The following is a 25,458-nucleotide window of genomic DNA, read 5'->3' as shown; positions in this document are numbered from 1 at the left end:
TAATTCGTGTATTATCACTAGGCCTACTAATTTTTAGTGAACGTTCATACGTCAGATCTTTTTATTTTCTTTCAAGTTCAGCAGAGCGGTTTGTATTTTCCCAACGGCGTGATTTCGCAACGACAGTTTTAATTTAAACAGCAATAATTGCATTTGCTTTAGAAGTTGTCTGTCCTTTTCAGAAATTTTATTCGATTTTGCGGAAAAGTGCGGAACATAGGGCCTTGCGGAACATAGGGCGTGCGGAACATAGACCTGTCACCGTAAGTTCGGCCTCATTCTTACGAACAAAACCGCATAAAATCGAAGCTCAAAAGTTCGTAGCGTGTAAGTGCTAGTGTACATAATATCGATGTGTAAGTTAAATTGTTCGGCTAAACCTCGATTTACACGTTGAATATCACGCGCCTTGACCGTTTCCGGTGAGAAAGTAGCTTCGTTCTATTTGAATTAGTTCGATGGTTTTCGCTAAACTCATCAGAGGGGAAACAATCTGCGGATTCATCTCTTTGGTAACTGATTATATGATATTTTAAAGAAAAACTTTATCAACATAGACCTATCCGTCAAGGCTTATTTTTGACAACTCTGCCTATACACCTCTGATTACCTATCCAACCGCACGATTATTTTGAACAGCTCATGATTATTGCATATTTTCGTGCATATTTAACGAACAGGTCTGAACTTTTCAAGTACTGGAAATTTTGTGAAATTTTAAGCCTTTTGTCCTAGCAAAGTACGTAGTATTTCCAGCACTGATGTTAGTTGAGCATCTAAATATTGGAGAAACGTTGTGGGATATTATTATATAGCTTCTTATTCACGTTAATCAAAGTCGCCACAGGTGGGGCTGTAGAGTGATATGTCTACTGAGGTTGGTGTGTGTTGGTTAGATTCTCATTTCTGTTATAAACTTTTGGAAATGATAAAATAGTTTGTACAGACACAGTGGAAGGGTTTGTGATGGAGGTATTAAGTCATGTACTCGATAATAACAACACTATAAAATGGTATGAGGCCAATGGTATAAATGCATACCCAAGGCAATCAGTGTTTACATACACGATGGTAAAAAAGTTCAGTTTAGTGTTAATATGGGAAGTAATTGAGCCTGTGCAAGTCGAGTAGTGATTGGAGGGTTGTAATGAAAATTTATTAGGTGCTGCTATGTCATGTAATAAGATTTGGTCTTTAGTTTTAAGGTCAGTATGCTTCCTTCTGTCCTTGAGAGTGTCTTAGCGTTGTATATAGCGTTGTATAGTTTCATTATATAATAATAATATGCTACTTATTTTGAATTAGAAAAGTAAGCGAAGCTTCTCAACTCAGCTGACTAAAAATTTTGAAAAGATGATTTTGCGATAAATCTAAAAGACTACTAGGGTAGGTAGCAGGCAAGTAGTTTGCCGCTACAGCTTCACAAAGATGTTTCCTCTACCGTGCAGATTACTAGTGAGAGGCATGCAATGATGGAGAGATATTTCATAAGTCATTTGTCCTAGCCTAACTTTCATCAACGAATATTAGCCACATAAACATAGAAAGGCACTAAATTAAAATTAGCACTACTTTATGGCAAGGTCGGAACAAATAATTATTTCACCCTTCATCACAGTCACATGAGACGCCACTAACCCTGCATTTTGATGCTCTTGCACATCATGTACACTAGGGTTGAATCGATGGCACAAAGTACAATTAAATCAGTGATTACTTTGTAGTTTAAAATTGCTTTAATAATTAAATTAAGTTTGGGTCTGAGAACTTGCATTAATTATTGATTGCCAGTTATTTTTTGTTTAAATTTCAAGCATTAAATTCCCAAATTAGATGTTTGCTGTAAATAAATGCATAGAATTGTTAGCTGATTTGGTCAATTTTTGCTCCACTTATGAATTCACTTAACCATTTTTACTTCCAGAAGAATTACATTAATAATTAAATTAACAAATTTATTCATATTCAAATTGAACAATGCATCAAGTTAATAAATTATTTTGTAGAGTAGTTGCATTAATGCTTATTGTAACAAACTAATTCATATATAAATTATGTGTTAAATTAACAAATTAATTTGTAAATTGAATGCATTAAACAGTGATTAAATTAAATTATGCATTAAATTGCCAAAGTAGCTTTTCAAATGAGCGCATTACAAATTGAATTTGTGAATTGAATTTTTTTCAAAAAAACTGAATTTGTCATTAAGCCATCAAATGATCATAAATTAAAGGACTATAATGGTCATACATAATTCAATCATTATTTATATTTGAATTTAAAACCTAGGAGTTTTGCATTAAACTGCTAATTAGTAATTTAATGAGTAATTTACAACAGTTATTAATACACATTACTGACTACAACCCTGATATACACAAAAAGGTACTAAATTCAGCACTGTTCCTTTATGACAAGCAAAGAACAAATAGTTGTTGCAACCTTCAAGACAAAGAAATAAGACACCCATGGTCTAATTGATATTGTATTCGTATATTCTTATAATACACAATCACCATAAGGAAAAAGCAGAACATTTCATTTTGGATTTTTAGTACATTTTCTACTACAAAACCATTTTTTCCTTTTTCGATGGCCCTTTTTGTATCAATATGTGTCGTATGATACCACACAATATCGCAATTGTCATCATCACAGGCTATAATTCGATGGCCATAATCTATGTCACCACAAATTCAATATGTAGGGGATTTTAGCGGTTATGCTGCGGGAAAAGACCACATACCAACTCAGGCATAATTACACTCTTATGAATTTTCTGCCCTTTGCGAAAGATGATAGACCACAGTTCTTTATCCTGGTGAATTTGTTCCATATGAATGACAAAAGGACTATGAAAAAATTGCAATACTGCCGGTCTGCCAAGAACAACTGCGTCTGTGCTTGATAGTAATATACAGATTCTTTTTTTAATTTTCCATTCACAAAATGTGACATTACAATTGTGCTGCTATATCTCATGATGTAACGGCATTTAGTTTCCAGCACTCCCGAACCTCCGCAAGAGCCGCTGATAGGTCATCTGTACTTGCTCCAATTTCTGGATAGTCTCGATTCAGTATACATGTAAGACCTTTTTCAGAATTAAAAACCCTGTTGTATATTCTGTGCCAAACTCAGGTAGTTCTTCTTGGCTAGCGGCGAATACTTTTCCCACTCCACTGCTGACCTGCAATGGCTGACAGATTGATTTATATATGGATTTTTATGGTATCTTTATGCTTGCATGCGTGACTTGATAAGTCTTGGAGGCTGTAATACGACCAACCCTATATTTCAGCAACTTCTTAGATTCGGACTAGTCACGTGTCTCTGCCTTTTCAAATGCAGCTTGAGGTGATACTAATGTCTAGGCTGTCTACATGTGTCAATACATCTAATTTTGTACCTACGAGATCTGGATTATGGACAGTTTCATGTCAATGAGCCAGTCTCATGTAACTGTCTTGGGTTGAAAGTGTTGAGCATATCCTTCTGTCATGATCAATTCTATTTTGACTCCGACACTGATATGCACAAGTTTGCTATGTTGGGATCACTCGTGCGAGCTTTGCTGTTTTTTCATTTGTGCGTGGACTGAAAGTCTATCCCTTACCTGTTTGTAAGGGATAGACTTTTTTGTAAGCTATAGCTAAAAGTAAAAATAAGAATTTAATACCAAAAATGTATTACTTGAAATCCTGCATACAAAAGCGCCATCAAATTTAGTTTCACTTTATTTTTTATTTCATGTTGTAAGCGAGTTGATCATGGCATCATCCAGTAAACTGTCACGTCTGTAACTGATGCCTCTTGTTTGATTTTGATTCAAGTTTTAGCCGCAAACAACAAGGTGGTTATATGACTACAGGCTTGCCCCAGTCCAGCCATGCAAGTGCAGTGGCCACGTCTTGTGTCCCCATCGTTGCTAACCATTCCCCAGGGCTCTAATGTTTTCTTATGGATTCTCATTGAATAGTAGACCTAAAACATCCAAATTTAACCTTAACTTTGAGATACCATAATTTATCGATGTGTTTGCCTGAACATATATACATATACTAGCTGTACTACCCGACGTTGCATGGGTAATAAAAGTCTGCCCCGAAAATTGAATTGTATTTAACATATACCAATATTTGCCATTCTAACTTTCAAACAACATATCATGTTTTGTGTAGTTCAAATAGTTCAAGAGAAAATAAAAACACTTCAAGTTTTTACAAACTTTGTCAAACTGTAACTTCAAACTTCGTATTATGAGGAAAATGTTCTGTGCAGGTCAAATAAGTTAAATAAACATAAAACAACTATAAAAGGGTTTAAATGTAAGTGTAAAATAATTAGCAAGTAATAACTAAATTAAGTCGGTTTTGCTACGATTACAATAAAAGATGATTCACTAATGATACAATTAATATGAACTGAGAAAATAAAATAGAAACCCTGAATATTTTGAATTAATGATAACAATTCTTGCATAGAAGTGTGTGTATAAAAAAAAGTTACTGTTCTATCAGAAGTTTTGTATCAAAAATTTCAATATGACGATACTGGTACCTCTCGATACCGGTACAAATGTAAAGATGAGATATTGTACTGTCTTTGCCTGACCAAACGAAAAGAATGGTGATAATATAATTGTCCCCGTGATAAAACTTTGCCTTGACTCTAGATATAGTAACTGAACCAAGTACGAAAAATATTTCTTAACCGGGGCATCGTAACTCGTGGGCGCACTGCTCAAATAGTAATCGTGTGCATACGGTGTAGGAAATATGATAACTTTATGGATCAAGAAGGCTTATGTAGCTCAGTGGTCGAGCGCTTGGATAAAAATCTTGCGGATGCATTCGTCGTGAGTTCAAATCTATCGGAGCCGTGAAATTTTAATCCCCAAATTTTAATAGCAATAGCTGGAAAGACAGACATACCAACACTGATAAATATATATAGATATACACATACATACATAAACATATAGATATTTATACAAAGCGCCTTTGAAAGCATACATGACTTTCAGACAAGACCACTTAAGTACTTTTATAACCTATCCTGTCCTTATATTACGGACAAAAGGTTTTCCAAATTAACACATTGGTTATCAATCATGCTTGCTTTCCATGAAAGCTATGTAACTCATCTAAATGACCATCTATTATTTTAACTGAAGATATTCTAAAATTGGATGTGACTGTTTAGTAACACGAGCAATAAAAAAAATTGTTTTTGTGTCAAATACACGAATACTAGTCTGCTGCATGTGATTATTATTCTCATTATTCTAACATGTATTCATGTCCATTAAAATCCATTTACTCTTTTTTCAGATTAACATGTTGACCATTTTTTTACCTTTGCTTTCAGGGTATGAAATAAGTCATGAAGTCAAGATTTCTTGTCATTGTCTAGCTCTTTCTTTACAATGCATTATGCAATTCTTTTATGGATTCACTGATGTCAGTGGTTTTTATTCATAGTGGCGCTGAATTCCTGATTCTAGAAAATCCCTGATTCCAGAAAATCACTGTATGCGCTCGACATACCGTAAGTAGTAATAGATGAAGGAAAAGTGATCGAACTAATGATGCTTGTTTGTTTACAAACATGGCAACGATTCAACGAATGAACGCGTGTGTACACTAATTGATGACATCAACAAAATGAAGGATTAAACCAGGGGTGTCCATTGACATTATAATTGAAATTTAATAATCACTCAACTTCACTTTTTTTACACCAACTTTTTTTCGTAAAAGTTGAACAGAAGTAGTTGTGCTCTTGGGTACAAATTACATTTGAAACAAAACAATATCTCACCATGGCAGTTTAATATTTATAGAGTTTTTAAACACAATTACAGAAAAATGAACAAGTAATAAGCGTATCAACAAGTGCAGGGCTCATTTAAAATTTGACAGGAACTGGTGATTGGATTTTTAAATGTTTAACACGCAGGTAACAGCGCTTTTGCCCAATATATTAGCCATTGAACCTTGGTCGTTTTTTGTCAGTTCGTTTCAGTAACCCTAAGCAATCTGTCCGACGATCCGAAATTTTTAAACTTGTATTAAATATAAGTAAACATGCTCATAATACAATGATATTTGGTAAAGCATTAGTAAAAAGGTCGAACAACCCAGAGCAATAGCCATCTAACAGAAAAAAACGGTGCGTCACCATTATTCAGCCCAAAACTAAAAGTTTGTACGATTTTAAAAAACTCGTAAAAAAATTTGCAGTAGCATCATATCCATTGAGCAAATGTTTATCATCATTTCATGATTAAAAGTATCTTGGAAAATTATAGTTAGTGTCATGAAATTCTTTATTTGCATCACAATCATTTATGGCCTATTGACAAACGAGTCGGATCAATTTTTCCGTGATACTGTTCTAATAAAATTTGTCATTAAATCGAAGGAAGTAAAGATATTTGAAAACTTACAAATGGATGAGACATTTCTGGTCAAACATCCTGTGCAAGAATCAATCTGATTGGTTTACGCTGGTAGAAACTGTTTTTGTAAACAAAGCCATGGGAATGCCAGAATTTTGTCCATTAGGGATTTTGACACACCCTACGCAATGCTGGAAAATCGGCTAAAAGGGTTAATTTTACAAGTGGGTCGGACATTATTGATTTTATGACAGAGACTGAAAAGGATTAAAATTGACCCTGGGCTGCATTTGGTCCGAGGACCGGACTTCGGACATGTCTGGATTAAACGATGTTAATGGTTAAATCTGTGATCTTGCACATAAGCCAGACTTGAAGTTAGTGGTGGATGCAAGCGCATGTAGCAAACAACGCAAATTGTGTGATTTGTAAGGCCAAGTCCAGGAGCAGTTTTTGTGATCTTATAATGCTTTGCTAAAGATTTGTGTACTATAATAAGATCAGTTCATTTTTGGAAAAAGCTACGTGTTGAAGATCATTATTGCCTGCTGCAGTAGTTTGTTAGGAATGATGTTTTACAACTAATTTAATCTAACTAACATTGTCTGTATTTCTGATTTATACAACATGTTGTTGATAGTCTGAGCAAAAGCCATCGGTTATGTTGAGCTCTTTTCTCAGCAATTTGTTAAAAGAAGATGGCGGACTAGACTATGAGATTGATGAAAAATTGCATAAAATTTTTTATGCAGGTCAATAGAATACAAAGTACTTTGCAAAGTTATGGTAATTTCTGTGTAAAGGAGCTGAACATGGCTCTTATGATAATGGCAAATAGACATACTGCTAAATCTAGCCATCTCTATACAGGTGTTGCTAAATATAAACACAATTATTTGATGTTGCCTTATAGGCCTTCATGCCTAGAATTCTTAGATCCTTATCAGTAGCCAATGCTTTGACCATGTTTTTGTGAAGTATCACTTTCACAGTCATTTTAACTAGTTTTGCTTTGGGCAAAATGTTAGACTATATATTTTGTAGCAACTAAATACTTTTTGCAGATTACTCTAGAAATTTGACATCTTATTCTACATAATGGAGCATGATCTACTTGAAAGGGAGAATAGGCAGCGAAGTGAAGCTTTAGCTGGCAAAATGGGGAGATTAAAAGATGTAAGTACATTAAGTTTAATATCATTCTTACCTGTATTTCCTTTCTTAGCTATAGTTAGGTAGAATTGCTGTAGGATGGCAACTAAAGAATGATATATTTGCAGATAGCAATTGATCTACACATGGAAACCCTGGATCAAAATACTCATTTAGGAAACATGGTGAGATATTCAAGTCAGGACTACAAGGGTGATGATTGGGATTTATACAGTAGCTGATGTCCTTTGTATGGCACTGACTTGGATTAGTACAATAGCTGATGTTATTTGTATGGCTCTGACTTGGACTGGTACAATAGCTGATGTTATCTGTATGACACTGACCTGGATTAGTACAATAGCTGATGTTATTTGTATGGCTCTGACTTGGACTGGTACAATAGCTGATGTTATCTGTATGACACTGACTTGGACTGGTACAATAGCTGATGTCCTTTGTATGGCACTGACCTGGATTGGTACAATAGCTGATGTTATTTGTATGGCTCTGACTTGGATTGGTACAATAGCTGATGTTATCTGTATGACACTGACCTGGATTAGTACAATAGCTGATTTTATTTGTATGACACTGACTTGGATTGGTACAATAGCTGATTTTATTTGTATGGCACTGACTTGGATATGTTTGACGTTATTTGCAGGGCAACGACTTTGATTCCACGGAAGGTCTGCTCTCCGGGAGTGTAAAGAGAATAGGACACATGGTTTCATCTGGCAAAGGCAACCGAAAGCTCATATGTTATATGGTCTCTCTTGCTGTCATTATGTTTTTTATTATTATGTTTATAGCAAAATTTTCTAGCAGCGGCAACCCATAAATGAAATCATTTTTTAACTATTTATTGCATCTTCTATATATATCATATTACATGCAGCTTATCAACTCAGATCATATACAATGTACAGAAATATAATTATCTTCCTGCTAGTTGTAAGCAAGCCTGAAGTTCCTTTCATGCTCTTTCCGTGTTGACTCGGCATACCGCATCACCCCAGATGTTTTTTGTTGCAACAAGGCTGTAATAAATATTTAATATCTGTAGAGTTACAGCGATATCAGGCAAAGAACAATTTGGGCTCTCTAGTCAAAATGAAAGAAAATTATGCATGCTAGCTGACTAGCCCGGTCTGCATGCTAGCTGACTAGCCCGGTCTGCATGCTAGCTGACTAGCCCGGTCTGCTAGAAACTAGTTATCTTACTCATTGACATGTGTGCTAACAATTTGACTCCACAATGGAATGCAAATAATAAGCGCAATATTTTAAAACTTTCACCTAGTTAACCTTAGCTAAGTTTGTGGAAGGGAGGGTGTTTCATTAATCCGAATTACAAACCTGCATTTTGATCAACCCACTGAAGAGACTCCATGTGTGCATTCAGTATCTTTGATATCTGTAGCATCTGAAAAATTGATTAAAAGTTCTTCGTATCTAGGGCAAAAAAGTCAGACTCGAAAACAGCAAAGAAAAAATATCCTTGCTACGTAGTTTAGAAAAAAGGATTTGCCAGATTTTTGACCTTATGATCTCTTATAATGGGGCTTTAGAGACAACCATGTCTTCGTTTGGTGGAAATATCACAAGCCACACCTTTGTGATGTCTAACCAATCATTTGAAATGTTCAAAAGACTGTTTTACACAACTACACACATAAACGCTCATGCCCACTAAGACTACTGTCTAAAAAGGTATGACATCGAGCAATTGCAGCAAGATGACAGACCAGGGAAACCAGAAACTAGTAAACACATGGTAAAAGAAGTCTGAACGGGAGGCAACCTTACAGGATCACTCGTGTCCTGAGAGCCAGTGCCCATGTTGAGATGATCAATGACTTCCTTAAGGTCTTCCGTCATTCTCTTCAGTTGGGCGTCTATATTCTCAGCTATTTGATACCTAATGACAGACAAATAAGCAATAAAGGTGACAAATACCACAACTGTTCCTCATAGCAGACATACAGATCAGTTCTTCGAGGTAAAGTTTAGCACTAGATGTTACAACATCAAGAATGGAGAGACAGGTGCTGAGCTTTTTGCTAGTTCTTCAAGAAGACTGAGGAGATGCAGAAGAATGGTGCTGATGTTTATGACTATAAAATTGAGCACAAGCTTGATTGTCAACCATCGGCTCTGTAAAAGCATGCCTGACTGGCATAAATAGAATGCTGACAGAGGCTTAACGATGACCCTAAATGTTCAACTGGTCATGTCTGCGCTCAGTAGTATTAGTAGTATTAGTATCAGTAGTATTAGTATCAGTAGTATTAGTAGTGTTGAGTACAGTGCAAGCTACGAGAATGCTGTGAGACCGCTACGAGACTTACGTGTGCTCCCTCTCACTGTCAGTGTGCTGCTGGTAGTTAATGGGTGGTAGCTTAGCCACGCTGTCCTCCAATGGAATGAGCATTTCCTCCAGTTCTGTCTGCTGCGCCACAATGAAATCTAGCTCATTTGTTAACCTATGCTGGTCAAGCTTTATCTTTTCCACATCCGAATTCAAATCAGTTATCTGTTAGTACAAGCAGACAACTTATCTGTTCTGTACACCAATGACAACGTAAACAACAATACTACATGTTGTAGGAACACAGATTGAACTACAACATGCTGCAGGAACACATAGATGGCAGTACTACATACTGTAGGAACACAGTGATTACAAAACTACACGCTGCAGGAACACATTACAATACTGCACACTGTAGGAACACATAGATTACACTACTGCACACCATAGGAAGCCAGTTATTACAACACTACGTGCTGTAGAAACATAGTGATTACAATACTACACGCTGCAGGAACCCAGTTATTACAACACTAAACGCTGGAGGAACCCAGTGATTGCAACACTAAACGCTGCAGGAACCCAAAGATCACAACACTACACGCTGTCTTACAGACTGCATCACCTTTTGACCATTCTCAATGAGCACTTTGTCCCAAGCATTAACTTTGGTGGCCTGCTCTAGAAAGACTTTCTCCTGGTGGTCCAGCTCCATGCTCCATTTGTTCATGTGTTCCTCTAACTCCTTATAGGTCATCTTGGGCTCTGTTGCGCTGAAGAAGTCACAGCACATTACATACCTGATTACGGACCAGATTACGGACCAAATTATGGACCTGATTACAGACCAGATTACGGACCAGATTACGGACCAGATTACGGGCCTGATTATGGACCAAATTATGGAATAAATTACAGAATAGATTACGGACCAGATTACGGGCCTGATTACGGATATGATTACGGGCCAGATTATGGACCAGATTATGGAATAAATTACAGAATAGATTACGGACCAGATTACGGGCCTGATTACGGATATGATTATGGGCCAGATTATGGAATAGATTACAGAATATATTACGGACCAGAGTGTGGGCCTGATTATAGACCAGATTACGGGCCTGATTATGGACCAAATTATGGAATAAATTACAGAATAGATTACGGACCAGATTACGGGCCTGATTACGGATATGATTACGGGCCAGATTATGGACCAGATTATGGAATAAATTACAGAATAGATTTCGGACCAGATTACGGGCCTGATTACGGATATGATTACGGGCCAGATTATGGACCAGATTATGGAATAAATTACAGAATAGATTACGGACCAGATTACGGGCCTGATTACGGATATGATTATGGGCCAGATTATGGAATAGATTACAGAATATATTACGGACCAGAGTGTGGGCCTGATTATAGACCAGATTACGGGCCAGATTAACGAACCAGATTACGGTAATCGTCTGTCATGATCGACAACGCTACAGAGATCACACTAAGTCGCAGAGGGGCAATGTCTTTGTATAGAAATTGCAGACATGAATAGATCTGGTAATAACCCTAACATTATTGTACTGTATGCATTTCATCGTTCAATGTGCATCATCCTCAAACATAATCTCTTATACGTAAACATTAGATGCATATGCAGCAGTCAAACACTTAAAAAATTAATGTTTCAATTTTCAAACGAACGAATGCAACTTCTTGATGCTAAATAGGTGGCTTGACAGAAGAGTTGACCATAACCAGCATTCACAACTGGGTACAACCTACCAAGCAGAGCGACCACGAAAAGTATTCATTTTGTTTTGAATCGGTAGAATAAGATGCAAACAATACTAGTGTGAAAGGAATCACTAACCCACTGGCTACTGTGCCAGAAGCAGCTGCAACAGTAGCAGTGGTGGAGCTCACAGCCGATGTGGCACCGAATGCTAGCTTAGGTGGAGCGCTACTTGTAGCCACTGCGGTAGACACTTGAGTGGTGGATAGGGTGGGTGCACTTGCCGCTCCTAAAATATGCATACTACTAGATTTGATTCAAATTATACCTTGAGTAAATCTGAACAGGGTTTAGTTTCTAAAGGTGGTCACAATTGTGGAGAACTATCTATGAAAGTACAAGAGTTACACCAACGCAACAAAAAACTTCATGCTGTTATTTGATGCTGACACAGAGGCAGGATAAACTATCAACGAAGCCCCTTGCAGCCAGTTATTGATACTGATCAATATAAAAAATATTACAAACATGAACTTACCCAAGCTAGGATTAGTTGATGAGCTCAATCCAGACATAACCTTAGAGACAGCACCTGCGCTATGGGATGCACCTAGTGTGGAGCTTTGTGATGCAGGTGGCAAAGCAAAAGAAATTGATCCAGACTTTGAAGTTGAAGCACTGAAGGAGGGCAGCGATGTTGTGCTGCATGGGAAAAGACATTATTGAAACTTTTATGTGATATCTTTTGAGATAACCGTAACTTCGATACTTTGAGTTTGCACGATGGTTTGAGTTTGCTCATTGGTTTGAATAGAACAACATTGATATTCAAATCTGTTCACACATCCATGGTTTTAGTATAGATATTCTAAAAGCGTATCTATGTAATCATACGTCAGAGTAACCTTCATGTGGATAAGGCGTGCATGCTGACATTGTAAAGCACAAAAAGGAAGAAATGCTTCAACAATTTGATTTAACACCAATTTTCAGGGTGTTCTCAAGAAAGAGCGATAGCGAGGAATTATGAACAGGCGAGTTGCATGCACACTTCTCACTAAATAAGACCCCTATCACTTGATAAAAAGAGGCAAGGAAAGCCAGCAGAATATACCATTTAATGGAAATTCAGAAACTTCAAAGTTCATTGGCTTGCCAGATATTCAAGAGAAAAAATGCTTTAGGTCTTCACCAATATGATGTATAGTATGTCTTTAGCAATATGATGTATAGTATGTCTTTAGCAATATGATGTATAGTATATCTTTAACAATATGATGTGTAGTATATCTTTAACAATATGATGTGTAGTATGTCTTTAGCAATATGATGTATAGTATATCTTTAGCAATATGATGTGTAGTATATCTTTAACAATATGATGTATAGTATGTCTTTAGCAATATGATGTGTAGTATATCTTTAACAATATGATGTATAGTATATCTTTAGCAATATGATGTGTAGTATATCTTTAGCAATATGATGTATAGTATGTCTTTAACAATATGATGTGTAGTATATCTTTAGCAATATGATGTATAGTATGTCTTTAGCAATATGATGTATAGTATATCTTTAGCAATATGATGTGTAGTATATCTTTAACAATATGATGTGTAGTATATCTTTAGCAATATGATGTGTAGTATATCTTTGGCAATATGATGTATAGTATATCTTTAACAATATGATGTATAGTATGTCTTTAGCAATATGATGTGTAGTATATCTTTAGCAATATGATGTATAGTATGTCTTTAGCAATATGATGTGTAGTATATCTTTAGCAATATGATGTATAGTATATCTTTAGCAATATGATGTATAGTATATCTTTAGCAATATGATGTATAGTATGACTTTAGCAATATGATGTGTAGTATATCTTTAGCAATATGATGTATAGTATATCTTTAGCAATATGATGTGTAGTATATCTTTAGCAATATGATGTGTAGTATATCTTTGGCAATATGATGTATAGTATATCTTTAACAATATGATGTATAGTATATCTTTAGCAATATGATGTGTAGTATATCTTTAGCAATATGATGTATAGTATGTCTTTAGCAATATGATGTGTAGTATATCTTTAGCAATATGATGTATAGTATATCTTTAACAATATGATGTGTAGTATATCTTTAACAATATGATGTGTAGTATGTCTTTAGCAATATGATGTATAGTATATCTTTAGCAATATGATGTGTAGTATATCTTTAACAATATGATGTATAGTATGTCTTTAGCAATATGATGTGTAGTATATCTTTAACAATATGATGTATAGTATATCTTTAACAATATGATGTATAGTATGTCTTTAGCAATATGATGTGTAGTATGTCTTTAGCAATATGATGTATAGTATATCTTTAGCAATATGATGTATAGTATGACTTTAGCAATATGATGTGTAGTATATCTTTAGCAATATGATGTATAGTATATCTTTAGCAATATGATGTGTAGTATATCTTTAGCAATATGATGTATAGTATGACTTTAGCAATATGATGTATAGTATGTCTTTAGCAATATGATGTGTAGTATGTCTTTAGCAATATGATGTGTAGTATGTCTTTAACAATATGATGTGTAGTATGTCTTTAGCAATATGATGTGTAGTATATCTTTAGCAATATGATGTATAGTATATCTTTAGCAATATGATGTGTAGTATATCTTTAGCAATATGATGTATAGTATATCTTTAACAATATGATGTATAGTATGTCTTTAGCAATATGATGTGTAGTATATCTTTAGCAATATGATGTATAGTATATCTTTAACAATATGATGTATAGTATGTCTTTAACAATATGATGTGTAGTATGTCTTTAGCAATATGATGTGTAGTATATCTTTAGCAATATGATGTGTAGTATATCTTTAGCAATATGATGTATAGTATATCTTTAACAATATGATGTATAGTATGTCTTTAACAATATGATGTGTAGTATGTCTTTAGCAATATGATGTGTAGTATGTCTTTAGCAATATGATGTATAGTATATCTTTAGCAATATGATGTGTAGTATATCTTTAGCAATATGATGTATAGTATATCTTTAACAATATGATGTGTAGTATGTCTTTAGCAATATGATGTGTAGTATATCTTTAACAATATGATGTATAGTATGTCTTTAGCAATATGATGTGTAGTATATCTTTAGCAATATGATGTATAGTATATCTTTAACAATATGATGTATAGTATGACTTTAGCAATATGATGTATAGTATATCTTTAGCAATATGATGTATAGTATATCTTTAGCAATATGATGTGTAGTATATCTTTAACAATATGATGTATAGTATGTCTTTAGCAATATGATGTGTAGTATATCTTTAGCAATATGATGTATAGTATATCTTTAACAATATGATGTGTAGTATGTCTTTAGCAATATGATGTGTAGTATATCTTTAACAATATGATGTGTAGTATGTCTTTAGCAATATGATGTGTAGTATATCTTTAGCAATATGATGTATAGTATATCTTTAACAATATGATGTATAGTATGACTTTAGCAATATGATGTATAGTATATCTTTAGCAATATGATGTATAGTATATCTTTAGCAATATGATGTGTAGTATATCTTTAACAATATGATGTATAGTATGTCTTTAGCAATATGATGTGTAGTATATCTTTAGCAATATGATGTATAGTATATCTTTAACAATATGATGTGTAGTATGTCTTTAGCAATATGATGTGTAGTATATCTTTAACAATATGATGTATAGTATGTCTTTAGCAATATGATGTGTAGTATATCTTTAGCAATATGATGTATAGTATATCTTTAACAATATGATGTGTAGTATGTCTTTAGCAATATGATGTATAGTATATCTTTAACAATATGATGTGTAGTATATCTTTAGCAATATGATGTATAGTATATCTTTAACAATATGATGTGTAGTATGTCTTTAGCAATATGATGTGTAGTATATCTTTAACAATATGATGTGTAGTATGTCTTTAACAATATGATGTATAGTATATCTTTAGCAATATGATGTATAGTATATCTTTAACAATATGATGTATAGTATGACTTTAGCAATATGATGTATAGTATATCTTTAGCAATATGATGTATAGTATATCTTTAGCAATATGATGTGTAGTATATCTTTAACAATATGATGTATAGTATGTCTTTAGCAATATGATGTGTAGTATGTCTTTAACAATATGATGTATAGTATATCTTTAGCAATATGATGTGTAGTATATCTTTAACAATATGATGTATAGTATATCTTTAGCAATATGATGTGTAGTATGTCTTTAGCAATATGATGTGTAGTATATCTTTAACAATATGATGTATAGTATGTCTTTAGCAATATGATGTGTAGTATATCTTTAGCAATATGATGTATAGTATATCTTTAACAATATGATGTATAGTATGACTTTAGCAATATGATGTATAGTATATCTTTAGCAATATGATGTATAGTATATCTTTAGCAATATGATGTGTAGTATATCTTTAACAATATGATGTATAGTATGTCTTTAGCAATATGATGTGTAGTATGTCTTTAACAATATGATGTATAGTATATCTTTAGCAATATGATGTGTAGTATATCTTTAACAATATGATGTATAGTATGACTTTAGCAATATGATGTATAGTATATCTTTAGCAATATGATGTATAGTATATCTTTAGCAATATGATGTGTAGTATATCTTTAACAATATGATGTATAGTATGTCTTTAGCAATATGATGTGTAGTATGTCTTTAACAATATGATGTATAGTATATCTTTAGCAATATGATGTATAGTATATCTTTAACAATATGATGTATAGTATATCTTTAACAATATGATGTATAGTATGTCTTTAACAATATGATGTATAGTATATCTTTAACAATATGATGTATAGTATGTCTTTAGCAATATGATGTATAGTATATCTTTAGCAATATGATGTATAGTATATCTTTAACAATATGATGTATAGTATGACTTTAGCAATATGATGTATAGTATATCTTTAGCAATATGATGTATAGTATATCTTTAGCAATATGATGTGTAGTATATCTTTAGCAATATGATGTATAGTATATCTTTAACAATATGATGTATAGTATGACTTTAGCAATATGATGTATAGTATATCTTTAGCAATATGATGTATAGTATATCTTTAGCAATATGATGTGTAGTATATCTTTAACAATATGATGTATAGTATGTCTTTAGCAATATGATGTGTAGTATGACTTTAGCAATATGATGTATAGTATATCTTTAACAATATGATGTATAGTATGACTTTAGCAATATGATGTGTAGTATATCTTTAACAATATGATGTATAGTATGTCTTTAGCAATATGATGTGTAGTATGTCTTTAACAATATGATGTATAGTATGTCTTTAGCAATATGATGTGTAGTATGTCTTTAGCAATATGATGTATAGTATATCTTTAACAATATGATGTATAGTATGACTTTAGCAATATGATGTGTAGTATATCTTTAACAATATGATGTATAGTATGTCTTTAGCAATATGATGTGTAGTATATCTTTAACAATATGATGTATAGTATGTCTTTAGCAATATGATGTGTAGTATATCTTTAACAATATGATGTATAGTATGTCTTTAGCAATATGATGTGTAGTATATCTTTAACAATATGATGTATAGTATGTCTTTAGCAATATGATGTGTAGTATGTCTTTAGCAATATGATGTGTAGTATATCTTTAGCAATATGATGTATAGTATATCTTTAACAATATGATGTATAGTATGACTTTAGCAATATGATGTGTAGTATATCTTTAACAATATGATGTATAGTATGTCTTTAGCAATATGATGTGTAGTATATCTTTAACAATATGATGTATAGTATGTCTTTAGCAATATGATGTGTAGTATGTCTTTAGCAATATGATGTGTAGTATATCTTTAACAATATGATGTATAGTATGTCTTTAGCAATATGATGTGTAGTATATCTTTAACAATATGATGTATAGTATGTCTTTAGCAATATGATGTGTAGTATATCTTTAACAATATGATGTATAGTATGTCTTTAGCAATATGATGTGTAGTATATCTTTAACAATATGATGTATAGTATGTCTTTAGCAATATGATGTGTAGTATGTCTTTAGCAATATGATGTGTAGTATATCTTTAACAATATGATGTATAGTATGTCTTTAGCAATATGATGTGTAGTATATCTTTAACAATATGATGTATAGTATGTCTTTAGCAATATGATGTGTAGTATATCTTTAACAATATGATGTATAGTATGTCTTTAGCAATATGATGTGTAGTATGTCTTTAGCAATATGATGTGTAGTATATCTTTAGCAATATGATGTGTAGTATATCTTTAACAATATGATGTGTAGTATATCTTTAACAATATGATGTGTAGGATGTCTTTAGCAATATGATGTGTAGTATGTCTTTAGCAATATGATGTATAGTATATCTTTAACAATATGATGTATAGTATGACTTTAGCAATATGATGTGTAGTATGTCTTTAACAATATGATGTATAGTATGTCTTTAGCAATATGATGTGTAGTATGTCTTTAGCAATATGATGTATAGTATATCTTTAACAATATGATGTATAGTATGACTTTAGCAATATGATGTGTAGTATATCTTTAACAATATGATGTATAGTATGTCTTTAGCAATATGATGTGTAGTATATCTTTAACAATATGATGTATAGTATGTCTTTAGCAATATGATGTGTAGTATATCTTTAACAATATGATGTATAGTATGTCTTTAGCAATATGATGTGTAGTATATCTTTAACAATATGATGTATAGTATGTCTTTAGCAATATGATGTGTAGTATGTCTTTAGCAATATGATGTGTAGTATATCTTTAGCAATATGATGTATAGTATATCTTTAACAATATGATGTATAGTATATCTTTAGCAATATGATGTATAGTATATCTTTAACAATATGATGTGTAGTATATCTTTAACAATATGATGTGTAGTATATCTTTAGCAATATGATGTGTAGTATATCTTTAACAATATGATGTATAGTATGACATTAGCAATATGATGTGTAGTATATCTTTAACAATATGATGTATAGTATGACTTTAGCAATATGATGTGTAGTATATCTTTAGCAATATGATGTATAGTATATCTTTAGCAATATGATGTATAGTATATCTTTAACAATATGATGTATAGTATGACTTTAGCAATATGATGTGTAGTATATCTTTAACAATATGATGTATAGTATGTCTTTAGCAATATGATGTGTAGTATGTCTTTAACAATATGATGTATAGTATGTCTTTAGCAATATGATGTGTAGTATATCTTTAGCAATATGATGTATAGTATATCTTTAACAATATGATGTATAGTATATCTTTAGCAATATGATGTATAGTATATCTTTAACAATATGATGTGTAGTATATCTTTAGCAATATGATGTATAGTATGTCTTTAACAATATGATGTATAGTATGTCTTTAGCAATATGATGTATAGTATATCTTTAGCAATATGATGTATAGTATATCTTTAACAATATGATGTATAGTATATCTTTAGCAATATGATGTATAGTATATCTTTAACAATATGATGTATAGTATATCTTTAACAATATGATGTATAGTATATCTTTAGCAATATGATGTGTAGTATATCTTTAGCAATATGATGTATAGTATATCTTTAGCAATATGATGTGTAGTATATCTTTAGCAATATGATGTATAGTATATCTTTAACAATATGATGTATAGTATGTCTTTAGCAATATGATGTGTAGTATATCTTTAGCAATATGATGTATAGTATATCTTTAACAATATGATGTATAGTATGACTTTAGCAATATGATGTGTAGTATACCTTTAGCAATATGATGTATAGTATATCTTTAGCAATATGATGTGTAGTATATCTTTAACAATATGATGTATAGTATGTCTTTAGCAATATGATGTGTAGTATGTCTTTAACAATATGATGTATAGTATGTCTTTAGCAATATGATGTGTAGTATATCTTTAGCAATATGATGTATAGTATATCTTTAACAATATGATGTATAGTATATCTTTAGCAATATGATGTATAGTATATCTTTAACAATATGATGTATAGTATGACTTTAGCAATATGATGTGTAGTATATCTTTAACAATATGATGTATAGTATGACTTTAGCAATATGATGTGTAGTATATCTTTAGCAATATGATGTATAGTATATCTTTAGCAATATGATGTATAGTATATCTTTAGCAATATGATGTATAGTATATCTTTAGCAATATGATGTATAGTATATCTTTAGCAATATGATGTATAGTATGACTTTAGCAATATGATGTGTAGTATATCTTTAACAATATGATGTATAGTATGTCTTTAGCAATATGATGTGTAGTATGTCTTTAACAATATGATGTATAGTATGTCTTTAGCAATATGATGTGTAGTATATCTTTAGTAATATGATGTATAGTATATCTTTAACAATATGATGTATAGTATATCTTTAGCAATATGATGTATAGTATATCTTTAACAATATGATGTATAGTATGTCTTTAACAATATGATGTATAGTATATCTTTAGCAATATGATGTGTAGTATATCTTTAACAATATGATGTGTAGTATATCTTTAGCAATATGATGTATAGTATATCTTTAACAATATGATGTGTAGTATATCTTTAGCAATATGATGTATAGTATGTCTTTAACAATATGATGTATAGTATATCTTTAGCAATATGATGTATAGTATATCTTTAACAATATGATGTATAGTATATCTTTAACAATATGATGTGTAGTATATCTTTAGCAATATGATGTGTAGTATATCTTTAGCAATATGATGTATAGTATATCTTTAGCAATATGATGTATAGTATATCTTTAGCAATATGATGTATAGTATATCTTTAACAATATGATGTATAGTATGTCTTTAACAATATGATGTATAGTATATCTTTAGCAATATGATGTGTAGTATATCTTTAACAATATGATGTGTAGTATATCTTTAGCAATATGATGTATAGTATATCTTTAACAATATGATGTGTAGTATATCTTTAACAATATGATGTGTAGTATATCTTTAGCAATATGATGTGTAGTATATCTTTAGCAATATGATGTATAGTATATCTTTAACAATATGATGTATAGTATGTCTTTAGCAATATGATGTGTAGTATATCTTTAACAATATGATGTGTAGTATATCTTTAGCAATATGATGTGTAGTATATCTTTAGCAATATGATGTATAGTATATCTTTAACAATATGATGTATAGTATGTCTTTAGCAATATGATGTATAGTATATCTTTAACAATATGATGTATAGTATATCTTTAACAATATGATGTATAGTATGTCTTTAGCAATATGATGTGTAGTATATCTTTAGCAATATGATGTATAGTATATCTTTAACAATATGATGTATAGTATGTCTTTAGCAATATGATGTGTAGTATATCTTTAGCAATATGATGTATAGTATATCTTTAACAATATGATGTATAGTATATCTTTAGCAATATGATGTATAGTATATCTTTAGCAATATGATGTATAGTATATCTTTAACAATATGATGTATAGTATATCTTTAACAATATGATGTATAGTATGTCTTTAGCAATATGATGTGTAGTATATCTTTAGCAATATGATGTGTAGTATGTCTTTAACAATATGATGTATAGTATATCTTTAGCAATATGATGTGTAGTATATCTTTAGCAATATGATGTGTAGTATGTCTTTAGCAATATGATGTGTAGTATATCTTTAGCAATATGATGTATAGTATATCTTTAACAATATGATGTATAGTATATCTTTAGCAATATGATGTATAGTATATCTTTAACAATATGATGTATAGTATATCTTTAGCAATATGATGTATAGTATATCTTTAACAATATGATGTGTAGTATATCTTTAGCAATATGATGTATAGTATGTCTTTAACAATATGATGTATAGTATATCTTTAGCAATATGATGTATAGTATATCTTTAACAATATGATGTATAGTATATCTTTAACAATATGATGTGTAGTATATCTTTAGCAATATGATGTGTAGTATATCTTTAGCAATATGATGTATAGTATATCTTTAGCAATATGATGTATAGTATATCTTTAACAATATGATGTATAGTATATCTTTAACAATATGATGTATAGTATGTCTTTAGCAATATGATGTGTAGTATATCTTTAGCAATATGATGTATAGTATATCTTTAACAATATGATGTATAGTATATCTTTAACAATATGATGTATAGTATGTCTTTAGCAATATGATGTATAGTATATCTTTAACAATATGATGTGTAGTATATCTTTAGCAATATGATGTATAGTATGTCTTTAACAATATGATGTATAGTATATCTTTAGCAATATGATGTATAGTATATCTTTAACAATATGATGTATAGTATATCTTTAACAATATGATGTGTAGTATATCTTTAGCAATATGATGTGTAGTATATCTTTAGCAATATGATGTATAGTATATCTTTAGCAATATGATGTATAGTATATCTTTAACAATATGATGTATAGTATATCTTTAACAATATGATGTATAGTATGTCTTTAGCAATATGATGTGTAGTATATCTTTAGCAATATGATGTATAGTATATCTTTAACAATATGATGTATAGTATATCTTTAACAATATGATGTATAGTATGTCTTTAGCAATATGATGTATAGTATATCTTTAACAATATGATGTATAGTATATCTTTATCAATATGATGTGTAGTATATCTTTAGCAATATGATGTGTAGTATATCTTTAGCAATATGATGTATAGTATATCTTTAACAATATGATGTATAGTATGTCTTTAGCAATATGATGTGTAGTATATCTTTAGCAATATGATGTATAGTATATCTTTAACAATATGATGTATAGTATATCTTTAGCAATATGATGTGTAGTATATCTTTAGCAATATGATGTATAGTATGTCTTTAGCAATATGATGTATAGTATATCTTTAGCAATATGATGTGTAGTATATCTTTAACAATATGATGTGTAGTATATCTTTAGCAATATGATGTGTAGTATATCTTTAACAATATGATGTATAGTATATCTTTAGCAATATGATGTGTAGTATATCTTTAGCAATATGATGTGTAGTATATCTTTAACAATATGATGTATAGTATATCTTTAACAATATGATGTGTAGTATATCTTTAGTGATACGATGTGTAGTATATCTTTAGCAATATGATGTGTAGTATATCTTTAGCAATATGATGTATAGTATATCTTTAGCAATATGATGTGTAGTATATCTTTAGCAATATGATGTGTAGTATATCTTTAGCAATATGATGTATAGTATGTCTTTAGCAATATGATGTATAGTATATCTTTAGCAATATGATGTGTAGTATGTCTTTAGCAATATGATGTGTAGTATGTCTTTAACAATATGATGTGTAGTATATCTTTAGCAATATGATGTATAGTATATCTTTAGCAATATGATGTATAGTATATCTTTAGCAATATGATGTGTAGTATATCTTTAGCAAGATGATGTGTAGTATGTCTTTAGCAATATGATGTATAGTATGTCTTTAGCAATATGATGTATAGTATGTCTTTAGCAATATGATGTGTAGTATATCTTTAGCAATATGATGTGTAGTATATCTTTAGCAAGATGATGTGTAGTATGTCTTTAGCAATATGATGTGTAGTATGTCTTTAACAATATGATGTATAGTATATCTTTAGCAATATGATGTATAGTATATCTTTAGCAATATGATGTGTAGTATATCTTTAGCAAGATGATGTGTAGTATGTCTTTAGCAATATGATGTATAGTATGTCTTTAGCAATATGATGTATAGTATGTCTTTAGCAATATGATGTGTAGTATATCTTTAACAATATGATGTATAGTATATCTTTAGCAATATGATGTATAGTATGTCTTTAGCAATATGATGTATAGTATATCTTTAGCAATATGATGTATAGTATATCTTTAGCAATATGATGTATAGTATGTCTTTAGCAATATGATGTGTAGTATATCTTTAACAATATGATGTGTAGTATATCTTTAGCAATATGATGTATAGTATATCTTTAGCAATATGATGTGTAGTATATCTTTAGCAATATGATGTATAGTATATCTTTAGCAATATGATGTGTAGTATATCTTTAGCAATATGATGTATAGTATATCTTTAGCAATATGATGTATAGTATGTCTTTAGCAATATGATGTATAGTATATCTTTAGCAATATGATGTGTAGTATGTCTTTAGCAATATGATGTATAGTATATCTTTAGCAATATGATGTGTAGTATATCTTTAGAAATATGATGTATAGTATATCTTTAGCAATATGATGTGTAGTATATCTTTAGCAATATGATGTATAGTATATCTTTAGCAATATGATGTGTAGTATATCTTTAGCAATATGATGTGTAGTATATCTTTAACAATATGATGTGTAGTATATCTTTAGCAATATGATGTATAGTATATCTTTAACAATATGATGTGTAGTATGTCTTTAGCAATATGATGTGTAGTATGTCTTTAGCGATATGATGTATAGTATATCTTTAACAATATGATGTATAGTATGTCTTTAGCAATATGATGTGTAGTATATCTTTAGCAATATGATGTGTAGTATATCTTTAGCAATATGATGTATAGTATATCTTTAGCAATATGATGTGTAGTATATCTTTAGCAATATGATGTGTAGTATATCTTTAGCAATATGATGTATAGTATGTCTTTAGCAATATGATGTATAGTATATCTTTAGCAATATGATGTGTAGTATGTCTTTAGCAATATGATGTGTAGTATGTCTTTAACAATATGATGTGTAGTATATCTTTAGCAATATGATGTATAGTATATCTTTAGCAATATGATGTATAGTATATCTTTAGCAATATGATGTGTAGTATATCTTTAGCAATATGATGTGTAGTATATCTTTAGCAATATGATGTGTAGTATATCTTTAGCAATATGATGTATAGTATATCTTTAGCAATATGATGTGTAGTATATCTTTAGCAATATGATGTGTAGTATATCTTTAGCAATATGATGTATAGTATGTCTTTAGCAATATGATGTATAGTATATCTTTAGCAATATGATGTGTAGTATATCTTTAGCAATATGATGTGTAGTATATCTTTAGCAATATGATGTATAGTATGTCTTTAGCAATATGATGTATAGTATATCTTTAGCAATATGATGTGTAGTATGTCTTTAGCAATATGATGTGTAGTATGTCTTTAACAATATGATGTGTAGTATATCTTTAGCAATATGATGTATAGTATATCTTTAGCAATATGATGTATAGTATATCTTTAGCAATATGATGTGTAGTATATCTTTAGCAAGATGATGTGTAGTATGTCTTTAGCAATATGATGTATAGTATGTCTTTAGCAATATGATGTATAGTATGTCTTTAGCAATATGATGTGTAGTATATCTTTAGCAATATGATGTATAGTATATCTTTAGCAATATGATGTGTAGTATATCTTTAGCAAGATGATGTGTAGTATATCTTTAGCAATATGATGTATAGTATGTCTTTAGCAATATGATGTATAGTATGTCTTTAGCAATATGATGTGTA

The 25,458-nt window shown here is 30.8% G+C and overlaps 2 protein-coding genes across 3 annotated transcripts in view; one reads left to right on the top strand and one right to left on the bottom strand.

Annotated features, from left to right (window-relative positions):
- The first annotated feature begins 433 nt into the window (after window positions 1-433).
- Window positions 434-8,536, top strand: LOC137402867 (BET1-like protein). Of its 2 annotated transcripts, none has more exons than XM_068089379.1 (4): window positions 434-512; window positions 7,471-7,582; window positions 7,687-7,743; window positions 8,226-8,536. In XM_068089379.1, the coding sequence occupies exons 2-4, from the start codon at window positions 7,505-7,507 to the stop codon at window positions 8,400-8,402; spliced, it is 312 nt and encodes a 103-aa protein (XP_067945480.1). In that variant the 5' UTR covers window positions 434-512; window positions 7,471-7,504; the 3' UTR covers window positions 8,403-8,536. The 2 variants fall into 2 exon arrangements, with proteins under 2 accessions (XP_067945480.1, XP_067945486.1); XM_068089385.1 differs by lacking the exon at window positions 434-512 and adding an exon at window positions 578-680.
- Window positions 8,409-25,458, bottom strand: part of LOC137402857 (nuclear pore glycoprotein p62-like) — a 67,791-nt gene continuing 50,741 nt past the window's right edge. Inside the window, exons 3-9 of the mRNA XM_068089368.1 lie at window positions 12,155-12,318; window positions 11,755-11,905; window positions 10,501-10,648; window positions 9,913-10,097; window positions 9,371-9,482; window positions 8,921-8,987; window positions 8,409-8,601 (exon numbers count right to left, since the gene is read on the bottom strand). Of these exons, the coding sequence (XP_067945469.1) occupies window positions 8,510-8,601; window positions 8,921-8,987; window positions 9,371-9,482; window positions 9,913-10,097; window positions 10,501-10,648; window positions 11,755-11,905; window positions 12,155-12,318 (919 nt within the window). The 3' untranslated portion in view covers window positions 8,409-8,509. The remainder of the gene's footprint in view (window positions 8,602-8,920; window positions 8,988-9,370; window positions 9,483-9,912; window positions 10,098-10,500; window positions 10,649-11,754; window positions 11,906-12,154; window positions 12,319-25,458) is intronic.

The sequence above is a fragment of the Watersipora subatra genome, chromosome 1, assembly GCF_963576615.1.
Source record: "Watersipora subatra chromosome 1, tzWatSuba1.1, whole genome shotgun sequence".
NCBI lineage: Eukaryota > Metazoa > Bryozoa > Gymnolaemata > Cheilostomatida > Watersiporidae > Watersipora > Watersipora subatra.
The sequence above is the reverse complement of the archived record's forward strand: the minus strand, read 5'-3'. Positions and strand labels throughout refer to the sequence as shown.

Coding starts and splice junctions, on each gene's coding strand:
- LOC137402867 (XM_068089379.1), top strand. CDS start 7,505: ATGGAGCATGATCTACTTGAAAGGGAGAATAGGCAGCGAAGTGAAGCT. Junction 7,583..7,686: donor AAATGGGGAGATTAAAAGAT/GTAAGTACATTA, acceptor ATATATTTGCAG/ATAGCAATTGATCTACACAT. Junction 7,744..8,225: donor ATACTCATTTAGGAAACATG/GTGAGATATTCA, acceptor CGTTATTTGCAG/GGCAACGACTTTGATTCCAC.